At 42.6% G+C, this 21156-nt stretch overlaps 2 protein-coding genes and 1 long non-coding RNA gene across 3 annotated transcripts in view; 1 reads left to right on the top strand and 2 right to left on the bottom strand.

The window, feature by feature from the left end:
- The window catches only part of LOC102250961 (zinc finger protein 729-like), a 10043-nt gene extending 904 nt beyond the window's left edge, over nt 1-9139 (top strand). Inside the window, 4 exon segments of the mRNA XM_014547883.1 lie at nt 650-745; nt 5958-6025; nt 6860-8887; nt 8889-9139. Of these exon segments, the coding sequence (XP_014403369.1) occupies nt 650-745; nt 5958-6025; nt 6860-8887; nt 8889-9014 (2318 nt within the window). The 3' untranslated portion in view covers nt 9015-9139.
- A 1376-nt stretch (nt 9140-10515) lies between these two features.
- On the bottom strand, nt 10516-12916 carry LOC106727844. The gene is made up of 2 exons (XR_001364098.1): nt 12871-12916; nt 10516-11119 (listed from the first exon to the last, which is right to left on the bottom strand). It is a non-coding gene; the product is annotated as an uncharacterized LOC106727844 (long non-coding RNA).
- A 4330-nt stretch (nt 12917-17246) lies between these two features.
- LOC102251534 (tyrosine-protein phosphatase non-receptor type substrate 1) lies at nt 17247-18600 on the bottom strand. The gene is made up of 2 exons (XM_014547884.1): nt 18234-18600; nt 17247-17627 (listed from the first exon to the last, which is right to left on the bottom strand). The coding sequence occupies exons 1-2, from the start codon at nt 18583-18585 to the stop codon at nt 17269-17271; spliced, it is 711 nt and encodes a 236-aa protein (XP_014403370.1). The 5' UTR covers nt 18586-18600; the 3' UTR covers nt 17247-17268.
- Between the last annotated feature and the right edge of the window lie 2556 nt (nt 18601-21156).

The following is a 21156-nucleotide window of genomic DNA, read 5'->3' as shown; positions in this document are numbered from 1 at the left end:
TTTGAATATTTCTTGCCACTCCCTTCTGGCCTGCATAGTTTCTGTTGAGAAATCAGCTGACAGTCATATGGGTACTCCCTTGTAGGTAACTGACTTTCTTTCTCTTGCTGTTTTTAGGATACTCTCTTTGTCATTTGCTCTTGGCATTTTAATTATGATGTGTCTTGGTGTGGTCCTCTTTGGATTCCTTTTGTTTGGGGTTCTCTGCGCTTCCTGGACTTGTACGTCTATTTCTTTCACCCGGTAGGGGAAGTTTTCTGTCATTATTTCTTCAAATAGGTTTTCAATATCTTGCTCTCTCTCTTCTTCTGGCACCCCTATAATTCGGATGTTGGTATGTTTGAAGTTGTCCAAGAGGCTCCTTACACTATCTTCATATTTTTGGATTATTTTTTCTTTTTGTTTTTCCGGTTGGGTGATTTTTGCTTCTTGGTATTTCAAATCTTTGACTTGATTCTTGCGACAGGATCAAAAAATTTAAATGTTGTCTCAAGTATAGTAAAGGTGCTGTCAGAAACTACTATTTTGGGAAATAATTTTCTAGAATATTCTGATATTCTACAATGTCCTATTTACTCACGTGAGCACAGTACTAGATTGTAAATTGGAGAATCTCCATTGAACTCATGTTCCCTGTTCTAATAAACAGGTGTGTCTAAGCCAGACCTGGTCACCTTTTTGGAGCACATGAAGGGGCCCTGGGAGTTGAAGAGGAAAAAGACAATATCCAGCCAGCCAGGTAGGTGGGAATCAAGGAAGTGGATGACCCAAGTGAGAGGCCAAGGTTATGGAGGAAGTCAGATATTATAATATGGTTTGGAAAGATCTGCTGCAATAGAAATGATTTTGGAGAGGGTCAGGTTTATTTCTGTTTCTGTCTTCAAGGGACAGAGCCTCTTCAACACTTACTCTCTGGCATCATGTAAGGGTTCCCTTGTGCTCCTATGATCTTCCTTTGCATTTACAGTGAGAGCCAAAGACCTGCCTTAACAGTGTGAGGGTGGCATGACCTGGCTATTCTTGCATTTCTTGGTGAACCTGGGGAAGTCTGTGCACGTTGCTGAGGAATTTTACATTAAACTATGTTTAAAGTTCTGTTTTCTGCCCCATGTAAGTACTTTGGGAGGGAAGTGGTTGAGATAGTGGAATTTGGTTCCCACATCCCAAACACTGTGGATCAGTGTCCAAGTTGTCTTATTCTTCCTTTTGCTTGACCAAGTCTGTTTCTGATGTTTCTATTGCATATTTAAATTCAGGTACTAACTATAGTCTTCAGCTCCCAATATCTGTTTGGTTCTTTTTTTATACTTTTCGTCTGTTTGTATTTTTATTTTTGTCATGCATAGTTTTGATGGTAATATATTTTTTATTTTTTTCGCTATATTTTTCAATTGAGCGTCTTTAAGATGTGTTTTTTTTTCACAGCTTTGTTAGGTAATTAACAGATGTTCATTAACTTAGGGCCAATTTATGGAGATTTATGTTGTTCCTCTGGTTGGATTGTTTTTCTGTTTCTTCCTAAACCTTGTGATCTTTTGTTACTATTCCAGGTCATTAGAAACAGCTGCCATCCCATTCTTTATGAACTTGCTTTGTACAGGAGAAAACAAATAACAATCAGCTGTGATAGATTGTTCATTGACTGTCAAACCTATTCTGGAAAGTGTAATTAGTGTGTGTGTGTGTGTGTGTAACTCCTTTTTTACTATTTCAATTGTAGTTGCCAATATATTATATTCATTTCAGGTGTATACCCCAGTAATTAGACATTACATAGTTTCCATGCTGGGGCTACTTAGCAAGAGTTATGTGGTACACTGGGGCCAGATCCTGCTTGTTTGAGAAATTGTTGTAAAGATTGAAGCATAAGGCAATTCAGGCTGTTTGTATGGAAAAGCCACTGGAAACAGCTTTGGTGGTCCCAGACGTTGATGGGATGGATTTCAGGAAATCTTCAGGGTGGGTTGAAAAGTGTGAGCCAGGTTGATGGAGACGTAGCTATGGCTCTTGTTTGCCAGCTCTTGTGGAGGCCCGCTCCCAAGGGGTCCCGCAGGGTAGAGTTGGCGTGGGATGAAAGCACCAGAGACCGGGGTTAAGAGGACTGGCACAAGGCACCAGCACCAGCAACTTTATTTTTTACACACACTGTTTTATACTAAGCTGTGGCTGGTCATGCTTCATAGATCACTGCTAGGGCTTGGCCTATCATGGGGAAGTAGCAGATCATTACAAGCTGGGCAAGACTGGGCAAGCTTTGTCTAGTTCCATCTATGTTTGACAGTTGTTATGACAAAATGTCTGCTTGCCTAGATCACAAGAACTGGGGTGCAAGCCAAGTTCATGTCCTTTACATGACTTGGAGTGGGGTCAGGCCTTTCCTGGACCCTCACTGTCTCTTACATCTTCCCCTTCTTTGTGTCTTAGGCGCAATTCATGCACAGGGGTTTGCAAGAATTGGAGGCTTTCTCCAATGGCTTGGATGTAGACTGGAAATAGACAAAGCAGAATGGTTATGCATATAAGTATCATAATCCCGGAACCCAATAACGAGGTCCACCGGGTAGAAGAAAACTTTCAATCTCATTAAAAATTTTTGCTGCTACTTCCGCAGGCGGAAGCCAAGGTCCCTTTGTACTTATTATAGCCTGAATTTCCTTTAAAGTTATACAATCAATCATTGTTGCTAAGTGCAGTTACTAAAACATAAGTGAATTATATAAAACTATAATTAATCAATAATGCCCAATTACTAAGGTACTTATTAATCAACTTTGCCCCGTTGCTCTAGCTACTAATATAAACTTGCCCCGTTTCCTAGTTAGAGGCGAGATTGTGTAATCCACTATCTACTTGTTGGGCTGTAAGGATAGAGGTTTTTAAAGCAAATCCTGATGTTATAGCAGAAGAAATAATTACCACAGTAGACATAATAAAAGCTATTTAGGAATATACAGAGGAACAGTGGGTACATTCCAGGTGAGGGTTTGGTTAAACAATGCTTGAAAATGAGAGTCCCCCAAATGTCCATCAGGCCTCACCCAATTCCCTTGAATATAGTCCGAGTCGTTGGTAGTTAAAGGAGGATCAGGATTAGTCCAAGTCTGCAGAGTGAAGGTTGGTGGATTAATTATATGAGTCCAGTGAACTGCAGCCGAAGTCATTGGCAAGAGTCCAGTCAAGGCGATCAAAGCCAAAATTAACTCCTAGGAAGAGTTCCGAGTGAATGCTCTGAGCTTCCGCATCCAGCCTCTTCAAAGAGCCCCAGGTGAGAGGAGGGGTCATCTCGGTCTGCTGGCGACCCCTCCGCTGGAGCGTGTCCTGCCTCTTCCTCAGAGATCCGATCGCAAACTCAGTCATTGGGGTCTGCATCTGGAACTTAAACACAAGTACACCCTCTTCCCCAAGTTAGCAACTCCATCGGGCATTTCCAAAAGGAGGATTCCTGATCCTGGTACATTATTTTAGGATTAGGTTTACGTTCTTGAGGAACAAAGTGTTTTTCAGCAGCCATTTCCCCATGCTGCTGATTTAAAAAATTTAAAATAAATAGTGAATGTTGTAATATTTGGTTAGGAGAGTACGGACCCCCTAGTTCCCCCTTCTTTGTGTTTTAGATCTGATTTTTCAGGGAACTATGCTTTGTCCTTGGGGATTATAGGGGATTCCAGGAATATGAGGTGAATTTACTTTACTAGGATTTAATCACTTATAAAGATACTGGCTTCTTATGGTAGGTATCTTTATTAATAAAGTTAGTAAATTTAGTAAAGTTTTATGTCTGATTTATTGGGTGTAAATACTGCCTATCTCTAGCCTAATTTAAAATGTAGTAGTGAGGAGTTTTTGTTATTTTAAATTATATCTTAAAATTCTATTGCTGTATTTTAAGAAATTTTACATAAAATAACTTGTTTTGCCCTTTCTTAGAGGCAAAAACTTAAAATATATATTTATTAATTTTTATTTGATAAAGCTTTTCTATGTGATTTAGAGAATAAAGTTTTGAAAACATTTCAGGGCCCATGAAATGTCCCAAAGTCATTCCTTGGTTATAGTTTTGAAATCTAACTTGAAAGACTATTAAATATATATGTGTATATATGATTTAAAGATTATATACTTTTTATAATTATTAAGAGATATTAATTATTATATTTGGCTTGCTGGCCTGTACTATTTGATTAATTTCCTTTTAATATTTCTCTTCTTCTTATAATTCCTTATTCTTAGAAACTTCAATCCTTTACAGCTAGTATTTCTTAGATTATTAAGAGCAGGTGCTTCCTTCCTTATGCAATTTTTAATATTTCTCTTCTTTTTTTCTGACTTAAGAGATGGTTGATTATGGTCATGCCTGGGATCTAAACAATCCCGTATTAAATTCCATAAAGAAAATGTATCAACCGGTGTCTGAGTGGGAGTTGCAGAATGAAAATCACATAATCTTTTTCCGACCTTCTGCCAAACTCCTATATTTACCGTCCCTTCCTCAGGGAACCACGGGCAGACTTCCTGCACAAAATTTAAAAAACTCTTTAGCTGTGAAGTTGTTACACGAGCCCCTCTTGCCTGCAGCATGTTCTTTAACATCTGCACATACAGAGAGCGCTCTTTGGTCTCTAATTGCCCCATGTTTTACTCCTAATGAGCACAAATGACTTACTACTTGATTGTTTGACAGTTGCTATGACAAACAGTTGCTATGACAAAATGTCTGCTTGCCTAGATCACAAGAACTGGGGTGCAAGCCAAGTTCATGTCCTTTACATGACTTGGAGTGGGGTCAGGCCTTTCCTGGACCCTCACTGTCTCTTACAAGCTCTGTTGGTGAATGGCTCAGAAAAGGAGCAAAGGCTTGTACCAAGATTTATGCCTGGGAGAAAGCTCCTTCTGTAGCTCTTGTCTTTATGCCAAAGACTTGAGTTCCAACCTGTATGTCCCTGGTGCCATTCGAGCTGCTACCACAGTGCTGGAGCTCACAGGGCATGAATATGAGTAAGTCAGAGCATGAATCTTTAAGAGGAACTGCCTAGGACTCAATCAGCTCTCTGTTTCACTGTGGAACAATCCCTGCTAGTTTTTACAGCCAGAGTAATGGGGACATCTCTTCTTGGCATTGGACCCTGGGCTGACAGGCGTTCTGTGGGTCTGGGACCTTTCCCTCCTCAGATGTGACTTCTGCAGCTGATATATTGCTGGTGATTTTTGTTTTTTAAAAATATATTTTTATTTATTTCAGAGAGGAAGGGAGAAGGAGAGAGATAGAAACATATAGCTGGTGATTTTAATCCAGCACATGGGCCCAGTCCATTCCGTGGCGTTGCACCTCCTACCAGTCTGGATAAGCCTTCTTCTTTATGTCCTTACGTGTAGAACTTCATTCAGCTAGGTTTCAGGCAGTTTTGAATGATGGTTTTCCTGTAGTTTAGTTGTATTTTTTGTGTGGTTGTGGGAGGTTGCCAATGCTATAATTACCTACACCACCATCTTGACCAGAAGCCTGTGTGGATTTTGTGTAACTTCCCAGTTTAAAACATATTTTGCTTTTATTTAGAGCTCATGATATCTTCCCATTCCTGATGTCCTTCTTCAGCATTGCAGTCTTTCTGGTGCTTGAACAATTACTAACTTTTTTACTTAGTAGTCCACCACAATGTATGCTCAGTATATTTCATTTCTACAGAAATCTGTTTTATTCAAAAACAAAAAAAATCTCTCAGGTATTTACAAAAAATTCAGACAAATGGAAACCCAGTACACTCACTTATTTCTCTTCTGGGAGAAACTGAGAATTGGGAGTTATCCCACAGATATTTTGTAATGTGTCAGAAAGGGTGAGCAGTTATTGTGGGTAAGTGTAGGTAACTTTCCCCCCTCTTCGTTATGATATTTTTATTTTATGCTTTCTGGTGGATATTGTGGTCTTTGAAGTGGCTTCTGAAGTACTTTAGGAGATACTTCTCAAGTTATTCAGGATTTGTTGCCAAAGTCAGGTGTAGAAGTGTCATTCCAGAAAATGCTACAGGTAAGATATCACTGATGTGGCATTGAAAATTTACACTGAATGAAAGTTTTGTAATATGCAGGTGAATATGAAGAAAAAAAGCTTGTTAGTCATGATGGATGTGGCCAAAGTGGGACAATTACCCTTAATAAAATCCTTGTTGCCTAAAGAGATTAAGGATTTAAACATTTTGAAAATTTCTACTTGATATCAGTTTCATTGGCAGAACAATGTGTTTCTGAACATAAAGACTAAAGGAATGTTTTTAAAAGTACATATCCTCTGCTCTGGCTGCTGTGTCTCAGTTGGTTGCAGTGTCACCCTATATTCTGAAATGTTGTGGGTTCTATTCTGGTCAGGACACATGTAGGTTTAGGGTTCAGTCGCTGGTCTAGGTGCAGGCAGGAGGCAATCGATCAATGTTTCTCTTTCACTTCGATTTTTCTTTCTCTCTAAAAATCAATAAACATGTCCTCATATGAGAATTAAAATAATAGATGAATACATATTCTCTGAAGTAAAATTTGTAATAACAGAGAAGTCACATAGTCCATTATGTAAATAATTTTTGAATGATTTAATGTAGCATTTGGTTAAACAGTCAAATATTTCTAAAAATGAGATATTTTAAAAATGAAGATACAAGTTGTAAATGAATTTGTAAATCCCTTAAGCAATTTTGTATTATTCTTTCATGGGGAAATATTTATTTTTCAAGAGTCTTTAATTTCCAAAAATGTGCAAGGATATATATATAGCTGTCATGGTATCAGAATAGGTAATTGGAAAAAACTGTACATATGCAATGATACTAGAGCCCTAACTAAAACTTTTTCACTCTTAAATCATTATCAGAGTACATATAATGAAGAGAGAAGTCACCAATGCAATGAATCTCAGAAAAACATTAACCAAAGTTTAAATTCTAATAACCATCAGAGAACTCAGCTTTCACAGAACAATGATAAATGTCCGAAAGTCTTTGACAAAAGCGCAAATATTTTTATACCTCAGAGTATTCATACTGTAGAGAAGACAGAAAGACTTAGTGAATGTGCCAGGTCTTTCAACCAATCATCAAATCTTACTGATCATAAAAATACTCATATTGAGGAGGAGTCTTTCCAGTGTAATCACTATGTCAAAGTGTTTAGTCAGTCTTCTAAGTTAAATATACATAAGGAAATCCATACTGCAGAGAAGCCTTACAAATGCAAAGAATGTGATAAAGCCTTTAAGTGGCATGCACATATTGTTTTACATCAGAGAATTCATAGTGGAGAGAAGCCTTATAAATGTAGAGAATGTCACAGAGCCTTCAACTCTTATTCAAGCCTTATTCGACATCAGAGAATTCATCATGGAGAGAAACCTTATAAATGTAAAGAATGTGGGAAAGCCTTTAACAAGTGTTTAAGCCTTACAAAACATCAGATAATTCATTCTGAAGAGAAGTCTTATAAATGCAAAGAATGTGGCAAAGCCTTTAGCCAGTGTTCAACTCTTACCCATCATCAGAGAATTCATACTGGAGAGAAGCCTTATGAATGTAGAGATTGTGGGAAAACCTTTAACCAGAGTTCAAATCTTACAAAACATCAGAGAATTCATTCTGGAGAGAAGCCTTATAAATGTAGAGAATGTGGCAAAGCCTTTTCCTCGAGCTCAAATCTTACTCAACATAAGAAAATTCATTCTGGAGAGAAGCCTTATAAATGTAGAGAATGTGGCAAAGCCTTTACCCAGGGCTCACATCTTACTCAACATCAGGCAGTGCATACTGGAGTGAAGCCTCATAAATGTAGAGAATGTGGGAAAGCCTTTAGGTGGTGTTCAACCCTTACCCATCATCAGAGAATTCATACAGAAATAAAGCCTTACAAATGTAGAGAATGTGGGAAAACCTTTAAAAGTTATTCAGGCTTTACTAGACATAAAAGAATTTATATTGGAGGGAAGCCTTGTAAATGTAAAGAATGTGGCAAAGCCTTTAAGAGGTGTTCATGCCTTATGAAACATCATACAATTCATACTGGAGAAAAACCTAATCAATGTAGAGAATGTGGCAAAGTCTATAGCCGGTATTCAACACTTACCCATCATCAGCAAATGCATACAGGAGAGAAGCCTTATAAATGTAGAGAATGTGGCAAAGCTTTTATCCAGAGCTCACGTCTTACTCGACATCAGATCATTCATTCTGGAGAGAAGCCTTATAAATGTAGAGACTGTGGCAAAGCTTTTATCGAGAGGTCACATCTTACTCGACATCAGATCATTCATTCTGGAGAGAAGCCTTATAAATGTAGAGAATGTGGCAAAGCTTTTATCCAGAGTGCACATCTTACTCGACATCAGATCATTCATTCTGGGAAGAAGCCTTATAAATGCAAAGAATGTGGCAAAACTTTTATCCAGAGCTCACATCTTACTCGACATCAGATCATTCATTCTGGAGAGAAGCCTTATAAATGTAGAGAATGTGGCAAAGCTTTTAGTCAGTGTTCAAACCTTACCGATCATCAGAGAATTCATACTGGAGAGAAGCCTTATAAATGTAGAGACTGTGGCAAAGCCTTTATCCGGAACTCAAATCTTACTCAACATCAAAGGATTCATTCTGGAGAGAAGCCTTATTCATGTAGAGAATGTGGTAAAGCCTTTACCCAGGGCTCACAGCTTACTAAACATCAGAAAATTCATTCTGGAGAGAAGCCCTATAAATGTAGAGACTGTGGCAAAGCCTTTACCCAGGGGTCACTTCTTACTCAACATCAGAATATTCATTCTGGAGAGAAGCCTTATAAATGTAGAGAATGTGGTAAAGCCTTTAGCTGGTATTCAGCCCTTTCTAAACATCAGAGAATTCATATAGAACAGAAACCCTGATAAATGTAGAGAATGTGGCAAAGCCTATAAATTATGTTCAAACCTTTCTAGCCATTGGAGGAGTCATACTAGAGAGAAGGCTTACGAACATCAAGAATGTGGCAAGGCCCATATACATTGATTAGACCTTACCAAATATATGAGAATGCATTCCTGAGAGAAGCTTTACAAATGTGAAGAGTGACAAAGCCTGGCAGTGTGGCTTAGTGGTTGAGCATGGACCTACGAACCAAGGAGGTCATGGTTAAATTCCTGGTCAGGGTACATGCCCGGGTTCAGGCTCTATCCCTATTAGGGGGCATGCAGGAGGTAGCCAATCAGTGATTCTCTATCTTCCTTCTTCTCCTCTGTCCCTAACATCAATAGGAACATATTTTTAAATAAAGTGTGACAATGCCTTTAACCTCGGTATAGCTTTACTCAATACTAAGGAATTCATAGTGAATAGAAGCAACATAAATATAAATATGGGAAAACCTCCAACCATTGCCCAAACCTCACTAAATATTAAAGAATTTGTATCAAAGAGAAGCCTTACAAGTGTAGAGCTTGTGATAATGCCTTTACCCAGTGTTGAAACCTTAGTCAATATCACGTAATTTATTGAAAGAATAAAAATATAAACAATGTGGCAAAACTTTTAATCACTGCTCAAGCCTCAATGTACTTTAGAGGTTTCCTAGTGCAGAGAAGCCATGCAAATGTAAAAAGTTCAGCAAAGACTGGTTTTAGCATTTACATCTTAACTGCCATATGATTGTTCATACTGAAGAAAAACTTAAAATGTTAAAGAATATGCAAACCCTTTACCTGGACTTAAAGCCTTTCTGAATATCAGAGAATGCATACTGGAGAGAAATTCTACTTTTGTGAAAAATGATGAAAAACCTTTTCCCCAAATCGTATTTCAGAAAATCCCACAGAATTTGTACTTGAAAGTGAATTTAATCAAAATTAAATGTAAAATATCAGAGAATTCATAGTAGAAAGTATTAAGTCAATAACAGTTTTCAAATATGATTTTAAATCAGAATACTTATTTTAGTGAATCCATTAAGGAAAGCTACATGACTTTTTAGTATGAATCAAAATACCAAGGGGATGAATTTTAGGACAATTCCACTGCATCCTTTTTTATTACAATAGTTATTTGTGACTTTTTGAAAGAAAAGTATTACTGTGGTTTATATATAAATTAATTTCATCATTCTTTGAATGCTTATAATGTGTATTTTGAGCAGTGGCAATACAGTGTGTTTGCGATGCTTTTTTCCCCCCCAGTGCTTTGTTTAGAGTATGTGTGCACTTAATATGTTCATTTATAAAGTTACACACTCGAATACTACTCCATATTCTTTAGATTGTTTTAGGACATATTCTTTTATGTAGCAAAGAACCTGAACTTCTCTACTGTAAGTATTAAGAAAATTTAGATTATATACATATCTGCATAATAAATGAAATTTATTTCACAGGCATTTTAATATATTTTTTTTATTATTGGGGCAAAAGTTCATTGTGTCTTGGTCTCACCACTGAGCTATGATGTGACTGCCTTAACATAGTGCTCAGGTTCCTGAGAGATGTATGAATGTTGTGAAAATCTAGGATTTACATTTTCGTGATAATTGCAGGGGCATTTTGTATTCTTTATCTGTGCAAACCTGGGCCTGACAGTTGGGAAACAGCCATGATTATTAGAGGTGTTCACTAGTCACCAACTGGGATTATTGAAAACGGCTGAACAAATGTGAAAGACAGAAGAGAGGGTGAAAAAGACACAAAGATACACCAGGAAAAGGATGCTTTGGGTAGTTGTGGTGTGAGGAGGCATCTGAGGGAAACATTAGCCTGACAAGTGTGTTGGACCCACTGATTGTGCCTGTACAACATGAAAACCAAGAAGCTGCAGGCCCAGAGTATGGGCCCTAAAAATAAAATATCAGTAAAAGTCATGTTCTTGGTCACTTGCCTTCTCCTTTCTTTTTACTTCTATTTACATTTTTATTAGTTTAATAAAGGACTGTCTTTTTCTTCCTTAAACTAGTTTATATTACAAAGAAGTATAAATGGCTTAACATGTTTAAAGAACTTATCCAAATGAATTTTAGAAGATAGTTGGATTTCATTTGTCTGCCTTTTGGACCTGCCTGTGCCTTTAATATCAGTCTGATATGGCTTGGTCTTGTGTCCCTGGAGGTCTGTGAAGAGGCTTGCTGTTATGTCCTGAAAAGTAAAAAAAAAAAAAAAAAAAGAAAGAAAAAAAAATTAGGGTCTGATTTTAGTATCAGGGCCAGGTTTCAATTACATTAGGGTTTGTTCCAGCTTCCCCTCACGCTAGCAAGCATGTCCCCAACTTTGAAGCAAATGTTGATTTTGCTGTCTTTAAAGAGATTCTTGGATCCAGATGCCAGCCTACAAGTGGGGAACTTTTACTGAGAAAAGTCTGAGAAAGTGTTCAGGCAGCCAGGCCCCTGGAAAAGCTTTCAATGTAATTACTTCACCGTGATGGAAAACACAGAGGGTGAAAGTTCCTCAATGAGCAAAGGAAGAAAAGGGTCTGTATCACACACAGTCTTGTTCCAGACCCTGTGTACGCTTATAAACTGCTCTCTCTAAAGCCCCACAATTCTTTGGGGTAGCATGATTCCCATTTTACAGAGGAGGAAATTGGCTCAGAGAGTGTTAGTGAGTTGCCCAAGGTCCATAGCTGGTATATGTTTTCTGTTATCTGAACCCATGTCTCTCTGTCTACAAGACCTCAGAGGGGAACTTCTCTGCTCTGACTTCTCTACAAAACTTTGAACACATCCCTACTCAGTGTCTGATGGATTACAAGATTGTGTGGTCTTCAGTGGGTCCTGTGGTCCAGAGATTCCTACACTTAAGGCATTGTAGGTCAACAACTTTTTTTTTTTAATATATATTTTATTGATTTTTTACAGAGAGGAAGGGAGAGGGATAGAGAGTTAGAAACATCGATGAGAGAGAGACATCGATCAGCTGCCTCCTGCACATTCCCTCCTGGGGATGTGCCTGCAACCAAGGTACATGCCCTTGACCGGAATCAAACCTGGGACCCTTGAGTCTGCAAGCTGACGCTCTATCCACTGAGCCAAACTGGTTAGGGCTCAACAACTTTTTAAAAAATAATTGTATACTTTATTTTTCCAAGGAAAAATAATTTTAAATAAAGTTCCAGATACTGTAAATGTCATTTTACCCAAGAAAGGATATTTTAATTCCAGGAAAATACAAAGAAAAAAATTCATTCTTTCATTCATTTAAGATATATTAATTGACTCTCTATGTTGAAAAAGCACTTAAAATCTCTAGAAAGAATCCTAAAAGGGGAAACCATGTATTTAAGAAAATCCTATATAATAAAAGGGTAATATGCAAATTGACCCTAATGGTGGAACAACTGGTTGCTATGATGTGCACTGACCACCAGGGGGCTAACGCTCAATGCAGGAGCTGCCCCCTGGTGGTCAGGCTTCCACAGCAGGGGGAGTGCCACTCAGCCAGAAGCTGGCTCTTGGCTGGCCAGCACAGTGGTGGTGGCAGGTGATGGGAGCCTCTCCTGCCTCCACGGCAGTGCTAAGGATGTCTGAGGTGGCCTAAGCCATTAGTTGGACATCCCCCGAGGGCTCCTGGGCTGTCAGAGGGATGTATGACTGCCAGTTTAGGCCCATTCCCCCAGGGAGTGGGCCTAAGCCAGCAGGTGGACATCCCCCGAGGCGTCCCAGACTGCAAGAGGGCACAGGCTGGGCTGAAGAACCCCTCCCTGGGCCTCTACTATAAATAAAAAACTAGGGAAGAAAAATATGAATCTGTGGTGTTTGAATCGAGATCCTTTTGCTTCAGCCCCTTCCAACTTAACAAGATCAACTGCACCTCAGACTCATACAGCCAGAACACAGGGCTGCCTCTTGCCCCAACTCCCAGTGGAAATAATTGAGGAATTCTCAACTTACTTGAAATTGCTGATCCTCAGCTTCATAATATCCTTAAACAGCAACTAAAAAGATTTTTGAAAAGACATATCTATTATTGAGTCAATGCCAAAATCAACATGGCTATCTCACTGCATTAACTTGCACAACTTAGTCATAGTATTGCTTTCTCTTCCTCTGGCTCTTAGGTCGATGGTTATCACTAAAGGTCTGATTGCACTTAATGTCACAGTGCATTCTATACCCTCAATTTCCAGAAGCCCATTTCCTCCTCCTTATCACATTCAAGTCATGTGTATGGGATAACAGAGCAGCTGTAATTTGGGATTCTGTGTGTCTTTTTTTATTTTTTATTGATTTCAGAGAGGAAGGGAGAGGGAGAGAGAGAGAGAGAAACATCAATGCTGAGAATAATTGGATCAGCTGCCTCTTGCACCCCCCTACTGGGGATCGAGCCTACAACCTAGGCATGTGCCATTGACCGGAATTGAACCCGGGACCCTTCAGTCCGCAGGCCGACGCTCTATCCACTGAGCCAAACCAGCTAGGGCCCGCGTGTGTTTCTGAGAGGAGCATGTATGAAGACCCAGCTCTGGTGGCATCAAGAACTGTGAGAAGGAACAGCAGGAGGAGCCTGTGGGGAGCAGATCTAGTTTGGGGAGAGGCGTTTGAAGCAGAGTCTGTGAAAGTTTCTAGTCAACTTTTTTCTTAGTCTGAGTCTCTCATAGAAGGAAGGAGACTGCAGAGATTGAGGGTGGCATGTAGCAGGAGAAGAAGGAATGAGCTGTGGGAAGCGTGTTCATGTTTAACTATCTGCTCATCATTCAGGAAATGTTTACTGTATGTCTCCAATGTCCTGGACTATTCTCCTCTTGACATTCCTGTCATGAGAGAACATGTAGCACCTGGCATAGGACTCTGCCTCCTCAGCCTTTCTCCCCAGGTCTTGATCCTCCTTCCTCATCCCTTCCACTCTGTCACACAGGATCAGAGCAGCCGATTCAGGAGTTCTCAATAATACACTAAACTGTGGATTCTCTTTGCCGCAAGGAACATCAGCAATCAAATAATCTGGTGATTGTCTCCAAGGGAACTACCCACTTAGCTGTCCCTCAATCAGTTCCCCCTGCCCAGTTCCTCCACAGAAACCCTAAAGCATTGCGGATATCCTTTGAAATCCTTTATATAGTCCACCTCTTACAGGACCCCACATAATTCCTAAGAGGTAGGAATCTCTTAGAGGGATCCTTAAAACTCCCGAGGTTATTGATGGAGGTGTGTCACCTTCTTCTAACTCTTCTTGGACCCTGACCTTGTGGGATGGCCTCTCTTGTTAACCTTGCCCCTTTTGGGACAGACATTAGCCTTCCTTCCCTGCCCAACAACTTACTGTCAGGCTCTCCACTTCCTGTGGACATAGATGGCAGAGACACCAATCACCAGCAGCACCTTGAGGCCTAGGAGGACAGCTACGAGGAATTGAGTAGATAGTACTGGGCCTGCAAATCCAGGGACAGGAGGAACCATTAGAGCAGTGGTCTCAACCTCCCTAATGCTGCGACCCTTTAATACAGTTCCTCATGTTGTGGTGACCCCCAACCATAAAATTATTTTCGTTGCTACTTCATAACTCTAATTTTGCTACTGTTATGAATCGTAATGTAAATATCTGATATGCAGGATGTATTTAGGTGACCTCTGAAAGGGTCGTTCGACCCCCAAAGGGGTCGCAACCCATAGGTTGAGAACTGCTGCATTAGAGGAAACCATTCCCAGGGTCCTCCACTTTATCTGATGCTACTTGTGCCCATCAATACTCTGAAATAGCTTTTGAATGCTGATCTGGTCTCAGGCTCAAGGCAGAAATCAGAGTAATGGGGTTCATGCTCAATCAAAGTCTACTTAGCTTGCCAGGGTTGTCTTCCTCGAGGGAAGGGATGGATGGAATATGTATTCCAAAGAACAGGTAAGTGTGGCACCTGATGAACTGACTTGGTCTTCACACCCAATGGAGCAGGTAGTATTATCCTCATTCTGATGAGAAAGCTGAGGTTCAGGGAATTTATGGAGAGTCACAGATTAATGGGATTCAAGCCTAGAAAAAATACATCACTGTTGTCCCATAGGATGACCCTAAGACCCTGTCTTTTGAATGAGGACAAGTCCAACTTCTCAGTGTTACAGGAACAAATGTCAACAGAGCATTTGAGTAGAGTGAGGACAGATTGCAGTGAGAGTTGTGGTGCTGCTCTGCTTGGCACCATGGACAGGGCTGGGTCACCCCATGTTCTCAGGAATTGAGGGGGAGCTCATGACACCTGCTTTCTGGAAAACACCCTGTGATTCAAGGAAAGGGGTCACATGCTTGGGAGGAGCTCAAAAAACATTCAGCCCACCTTGACCCCAGGGTCAATGTCAGCTGAATCTTTCAATTGAACACAGAAAGTTGGACCTGGGAAAGCACACTTTTGTATTCTTTGCAGATTTACAATAAGCAGTATTTGTTTAAATAAAAAATTAAATGATTTACTATAATTAAAATAATCCTTAAGGTAGGACTGAAGATCTCACCATTTTTCATCATATGATGGAGAATGGCAGTTCTCAGCTGAGAGGCTTACTGGGACTTCCCCTCAGTTGAAGAGAGCTTAATTGCAAAGTTTGCATCCCTTCCCAGAGGGCACCCTGTGTCAAAAGACTGGCTGGACTGGGAGCATAGAGACACAGCGTAGCCTGGCTGGTGTGGCTCAGTGGTTGAGGGTCAACCTATGAACCAGGAGGTCATGGTTCAATTCCCAGTTAGGACACATCCTGGGTTGCGGGCTTGATCCCCAGTGTGGGGCATACAGGAGGTAGCCAATCAATGATTCTCTCTCATCATTGATGTTTCTATCTCTCCTTCTCCCTCTCTGAAATCAATAAGAATATGTATATATTTGCCCTGACTGGTTTGGCTCAGTGGATAGAGTGTCGGCCTGCGGACTGAAGGGTCCCAGGTTCGAGTCCCAGTCAAGGGCCTTGGTTTTGGGCACATCTCCAGTAGGGGGTGAGCAGGAGGCATTTGATCGATGTTTCTCTCTCATCAATGTTTCTAGCTCTATCCCTCTCCCTTCCTCTCTGTAAAAAATCAATAAAATATATTTAAAAAAAAGAATATGTATATATTTATAAAATAAAGACAGCCTTCTTCCCTCCATTTGCACAATTCTCAGAAGCTGTTTTCTGTCCAGTTCTCTGTAGAGTGGCCCAGTTTGGTGCCTGCCTTGTAGTTCAACAGCTCCCTCCACCAGTCCTGCTCCTTCACTGCCTCAGGCATGTGGGTCCTGACAGCTGCCCACAATAAGCTTCCCACATTCTTATAGCCATTTAGAGTCTGCTTCCCAGGGAAATGGACCTATGGAGTTTGGGAGTTTTCTGGAGAGCAAACTAAAATGCAATTTAGAAATTAGATCACTCATCAGCTGGCTGGTCAAAAGGTCCTAGTACTGGCTGGAGTTGGAGTAGAAGTCGGCCCTGCTGGCTCTATTGGAGCAATTGTTGAAATTTTCACTGTTGGTGTACTGGGATGCTGTAACCAAAGGAGGGGATACCTGGGCATCAGGCATTTGAAAATGAGTTGGAAAATGGTACTTATAAGGACTATGGTATTGGATGGTTCCTGCTGGGGCATCAATCCTTTGGAGAAAGACAATGAAAAGCTAAGACTGATTAATTACAAGTTAACGGTTAAGTGTGAGCCACAAGAGATTTTGCTAGCATTGCAGATTTTTTCCCTTCTGGAGTCAGATGGTTAAAAAAGCTGTGATTTGGACCAAGGACACAATTCTCAGAGCAGCAGAGCTACAGAGGAGGTTGAATTCTCCACATCAATGGGCCTGCTCAGCAAGGGTAGGACCCTGATGTGGAGATAGGGGACCCTGGGACTTATGGGCCAAAGAACTCAACAATCTTCAGTCCCCTTCTGGCTGCCGAGACAATGGTAGCAGCACAGCTACTTGTCTCCAAATATGGCCTTTCAGAACCAAATACAAAATACAACAGAAGCCACACACATCTGGAAGCCCCGCCCCGATCCCTGTGGGGCAGACGTGCAATGGCAGCCAGGGGACCAGGCAGAGGTCAGAAAGAGCCAGGAGGAGGCAGGGGCCGACATGGCCGGTGAACGCAGTGACTGTGAGAAGAAAGCCAGAGGCTGGGCACTGTGAGGGCCTCCCGCCCTCCCTCGTGCTTTCTTTCCTTAATGTACATTGATGTCAAAAGATCTATAAAGTTTATACCGAACTCTTACCAGTGGTGACGATGGAGTGTGGGGTTTGGGGAGGGGAGCTCACTTCAAAATGCTACTTTCTATCTAGAGACTTCTAGGTTATCCTATAATAAGCATGAATTACTCCTTATAACAGTAAAGATAAAATTTAGTCAGAGCCGGTCAGTTAAAGTGGGCGCCTCACCAGAGGATTCATCTGGGTCCTTCTGGTGAGCCAGGGCCTCCAAGGTGATGGTTTTGGTGACAGCCGGCTGCCCATCGTGCTCCACCTGGCAGGTGAGCACCGCATCCTCCCTGTGGGCAGACAGATTCACGAGGAGCGAGCTCCTCCCGCTGAAGGTCCCATCCTTGTTCTCTACGAGGGTCAAGGCTGTTTCTGTTCGGGACATGTTTCCGTTCTCCAGCCAGGTCAGCTGTAGGCGCCGGGGGTAGAAGTTCTTCACCAGGCAGGCGATGGCATTCACCTGGGTCTCTGACACAGTGTGTTGGGTAACCTCCAAGGTGGGCGGAACTGAAATAGCAAAGGGCAGAAGCTCTGACCTCATGGAATAGACAGATCACAGAGGGGGCTCCAGAACTTAGCTCCCCCACTACACAGAGGGCCGGCTCAGACACTGAGGGTTCTTTCATTTGAATGAAATCACTGACCACCTCTACCTCCCCATTTGGGCCCCCACCCCTTGTCTCTGGGGAGGGGTAGAGACGGTGTCCTGCTTTTTGCCCTGTTTTTGTGGTTTTCATCTTACTGGTAGCTGCCATTAGGGTCATATGATTGAAATCAACCACCACAGCCCCTGGCATGCAGTTAGAACATACTAACTTCAGCAAAATAAATGAAATTACCAAGCACATAAAAGCTTGCTTATAGTAGGCGCTCAGTAAGTGGAGTTGCTATTGGTAAAGCAGATAAAACGATCAAGCACATTGCTTGGCATGTTGTAGATTTTTCACCTGCCAGCTGCCATTAGACAGGGGTAAGTGATGGGCAAATCCAAGTGAGTGATGATGGGAAGGATTGTCAGGAATTAAATTCCAGGCCCGGAGCAAATTAGGGGGAGTAGCAGGCTGGGAGGAGAGGGGCCAGGTGTGGCTTGGGCTGGGTGTGAGGGGCATCTACCTCGGATGGCCTCAGACACGTTGGCAGTCCCACGAAGAGGAGGGTCCCCCTGTAGGGTGTCGTGGGCCACCTGGCAGATGACCTGGGAGTGAACATCCCCCGGGGCCAGCCGCACCCTGGCTGTGCTGGAGACGCTGTAGGAAGGGCTGTCTCCCTCTGGGTCCACGGCGGTCTGGGAGGCTGGGAGCTCATTCCTATCCTTGAACCATTTCAGGATGATGTTTCTGGGGGAGAAACCTTTGGACTGGCAGGGGAAGCTCACTGTCTGCCCAGGCAGCGACCTGCCTGTGGAGCCCGATACCACAGGGCGAGAGGGGTTGGCTGTAAAAGGAACATAATGAACAGTGAACATGACTGTGACTCTCACCACTAACCACAAGCATGTGGCACTGTCAAACCTTCTCATATACTGTGTGTTATCCTTCTGTTAAAGCTGGGAGAGAATGTCATTGTCCTCATCTTACATAGGAGGACACTCTTGTTCCCCAGAGGTGAACTCTGAGTGAGGGGCAGGGCAGGCAAGCAATTCCACACCTGCGTTCAAAGTCAACTTTTTTCCCTCCAGATGATTTCCCACAGTCTGGGCCCAGGGACAGAGTTCTTGATCAGTCTCATTTTTGTGCACTGGCTGTTCATAGCTGGTCCCCAATCCTTACAGAGCCATGAATGGGGTGATGATTATCATCTTCATCAAGTGGGGAAACTGAGGACTTGGGGGAGATAGAGACTTGCCCAGGAGCACACAGCCGTGGGATGACAATGCCGTGGCTCAGTGAGGGTCTGTCCTCTCAACAGGTTCACCTGGAAACATTCTGTAAAGGCAGATTGGATTATATCATCAATATTGGATTAATCAGTGATTTTTCTTAGTATTATGTTATTCTACACAATTTCTGCCAGTGAGGAGCTGAGGTCCAGCCAAGTTAAGTGGTTCACGACACTGACATAACCCCTTGATTTGGGGGTGCAACTCTGTGCTGGGTGATTCAGACAGAGCACCTCAAATCCTTTCCTCTCTCCTAAAAGGCGTTCATGATCATCACCATTTTAGAGACAAGAAAACTAAACTGAATGAATGAAGGGACTGTCCCCTCGGCCACTACTGTCCCCAGAGGTATTTCCTGTGGCCTCCCAGGTATTCACGTCCATCAGCAGAGCCAGTGCCCACCTTCAGGAGCCTGACCCTGACCGCCACCTGCTCCAGGGAGGAGTGCCCTCCAGTGCCCAGGCTGGGGCCCTGCAGCAACAAATGGGAGAATGGGCTCCTGACAGTGAGTCTAGACTATGAACTCTTGCTCACTGGGGGTGCAGGGCCCTCTAGGAAATGGCCCCTCCTCTCCCTCAGTCTGTAGACAAGGATGCTGCCCATGGTGGTGCTGGGGCTCAGCGACCCCTCTCTGCTTTTTCCAGGCCACTGAGCTAGGCTGCTCCTGCTGCTCAGTGAGGAAAACACCACAAAGCAGGGAAGGCCTCCTGGATGCCTCCACAGGCAGAGCCATGTCCTGTAGGAATAGTTTCAGGCCTTATCATGGGACATTTGAGGGTCTGTCTCCTCTCAGTTGGAAAGCTAGACCTGACTCCCCTGAGGACCCTTTAAAAAATTTTTTTTTCTGAAGAACATAAAAATGCATGAATCTAAGAAAAGGGTTGGAGCTTTCTCCACACTTTGACAAGCACAGTGTAGGACTGTGGCGAGCAGGGCTGTGAGTTATGCTGCTTGAGGTTTAAATCTTACTTTCTCTTCCTGGTCAGTTCAGGTTTCCTCTCTGAGCATCAGTGTCCTCATAGCTGTAGGAGTAAATGCCACCATGAAGACATGAACCCTGACCTCTCCCACCGCTGCTTGTTCAGCCCGGCATTACCTGGGCTAGTAGCTCAGGGAAGGGGGAGGAGCTCTCTACCAGGAGGCAGCAGATCTGAATGGTGATGGAGCCACTTACACCTGTGATGGCCTAGGCAAGGACACACTATTGGGAACTGTTAAAGCCACCCTCCCTACCTGTGTCCAGGAGCTGTGGTGTGACTCCATTGCAACCATGTCTAGGAGGGAATTTGGCAAGACCCACACAAATTAAAATGCACACACCCTGTGACCTAGCAATGCCTCTTCCTGTGAGCACCTCCCTGTTGAGTAGGATGACACATGGACAAGGGTATCCCGTGTCACTGTGTGAATCGCCCAAGGCTGGGGACAACTCACATCCATCAACAGAAGACAGTGAATGAACGATGCTGTCTCCACAGGCTGGAGGGGAGGCAGCTGTAGAAGGAGGGGCAGCTCTAGGTGCTGATGTGGATGCTCGATTTGGGGCGATGTGGCTGGAGGTAGGGAGAGGTTTCCTATCACCTTGGTCCCCAAAGTCTGAGTGTGAGAGGCATGTGAAGCTTTGGGTACCATTGAACATAAGAGGTGCTGGCTCCCTGTTCAATGGTGTGCTGGAATGAGCTTTATTCAGTGCCTGCATTCACCAGGCTTTTGATGGATAGAGTGTCTATCCTTTTTTTTTAGAGTGTCTGTCTTTGAAGCAGGAAAAAGACGCTAAAATCAGATGGAGTTCTGGAACAATATCCTCACTCACTGGCCATGTGACTTTGGACAAAGTCCCTTCACCTTTTGACCTCAGGTGCCCCTCTGTACATGGGGAGTCATGCCCGATGGTATGAAGTCCCTGCCTGCTCACAGTCCAGGATTCAGGATCCTGGGCCTCTGGTAAAACACCTTCAATGAGAACCGTGTTGCCTCAATGGGACGACCCCTAAGTCTCCCACATGGGGAGCCTCTTCCATGGGTGAGGGACATTCTGAGACGACCCAACTCTGCTTGGAGGCTTCATGACAGTGACTGGGATTCTGGAATAAAGGGGGGGTTCCAGACAGACCCACAGTGATCGCCACTTCTGGGCATCTCCTCCCAGCGGGGCTG

This window comes from Myotis brandtii, unplaced genomic scaffold, assembly GCF_000412655.1.
Source record: "Myotis brandtii unplaced genomic scaffold, ASM41265v1 scaffold4876, whole genome shotgun sequence".
Taxonomy (NCBI): Eukaryota; Metazoa; Chordata; class Mammalia; order Chiroptera; family Vespertilionidae; genus Myotis; species Myotis brandtii.
Note: the sequence above shows the minus strand (reverse complement) of the source record. Positions and strands in the feature narration are given on the sequence as shown.

Bases quoted from the DNA above. Each gene is read 5' to 3' on its own strand.
- LOC102251534 (XM_014547884.1), bottom strand. From the start codon at position 18,585: ATGTTCACTGTTCATTATGTTCCTTTTACAGCCAACCCCTCTCGCCCT. The intron at 17,628-18,233 runs GTAGATGCCCCT...TTGCTATTTCAG, and splicing joins CGTGTCTGAGGCCATCCGAG to TTCCGCCCACCTTGGAGGTT.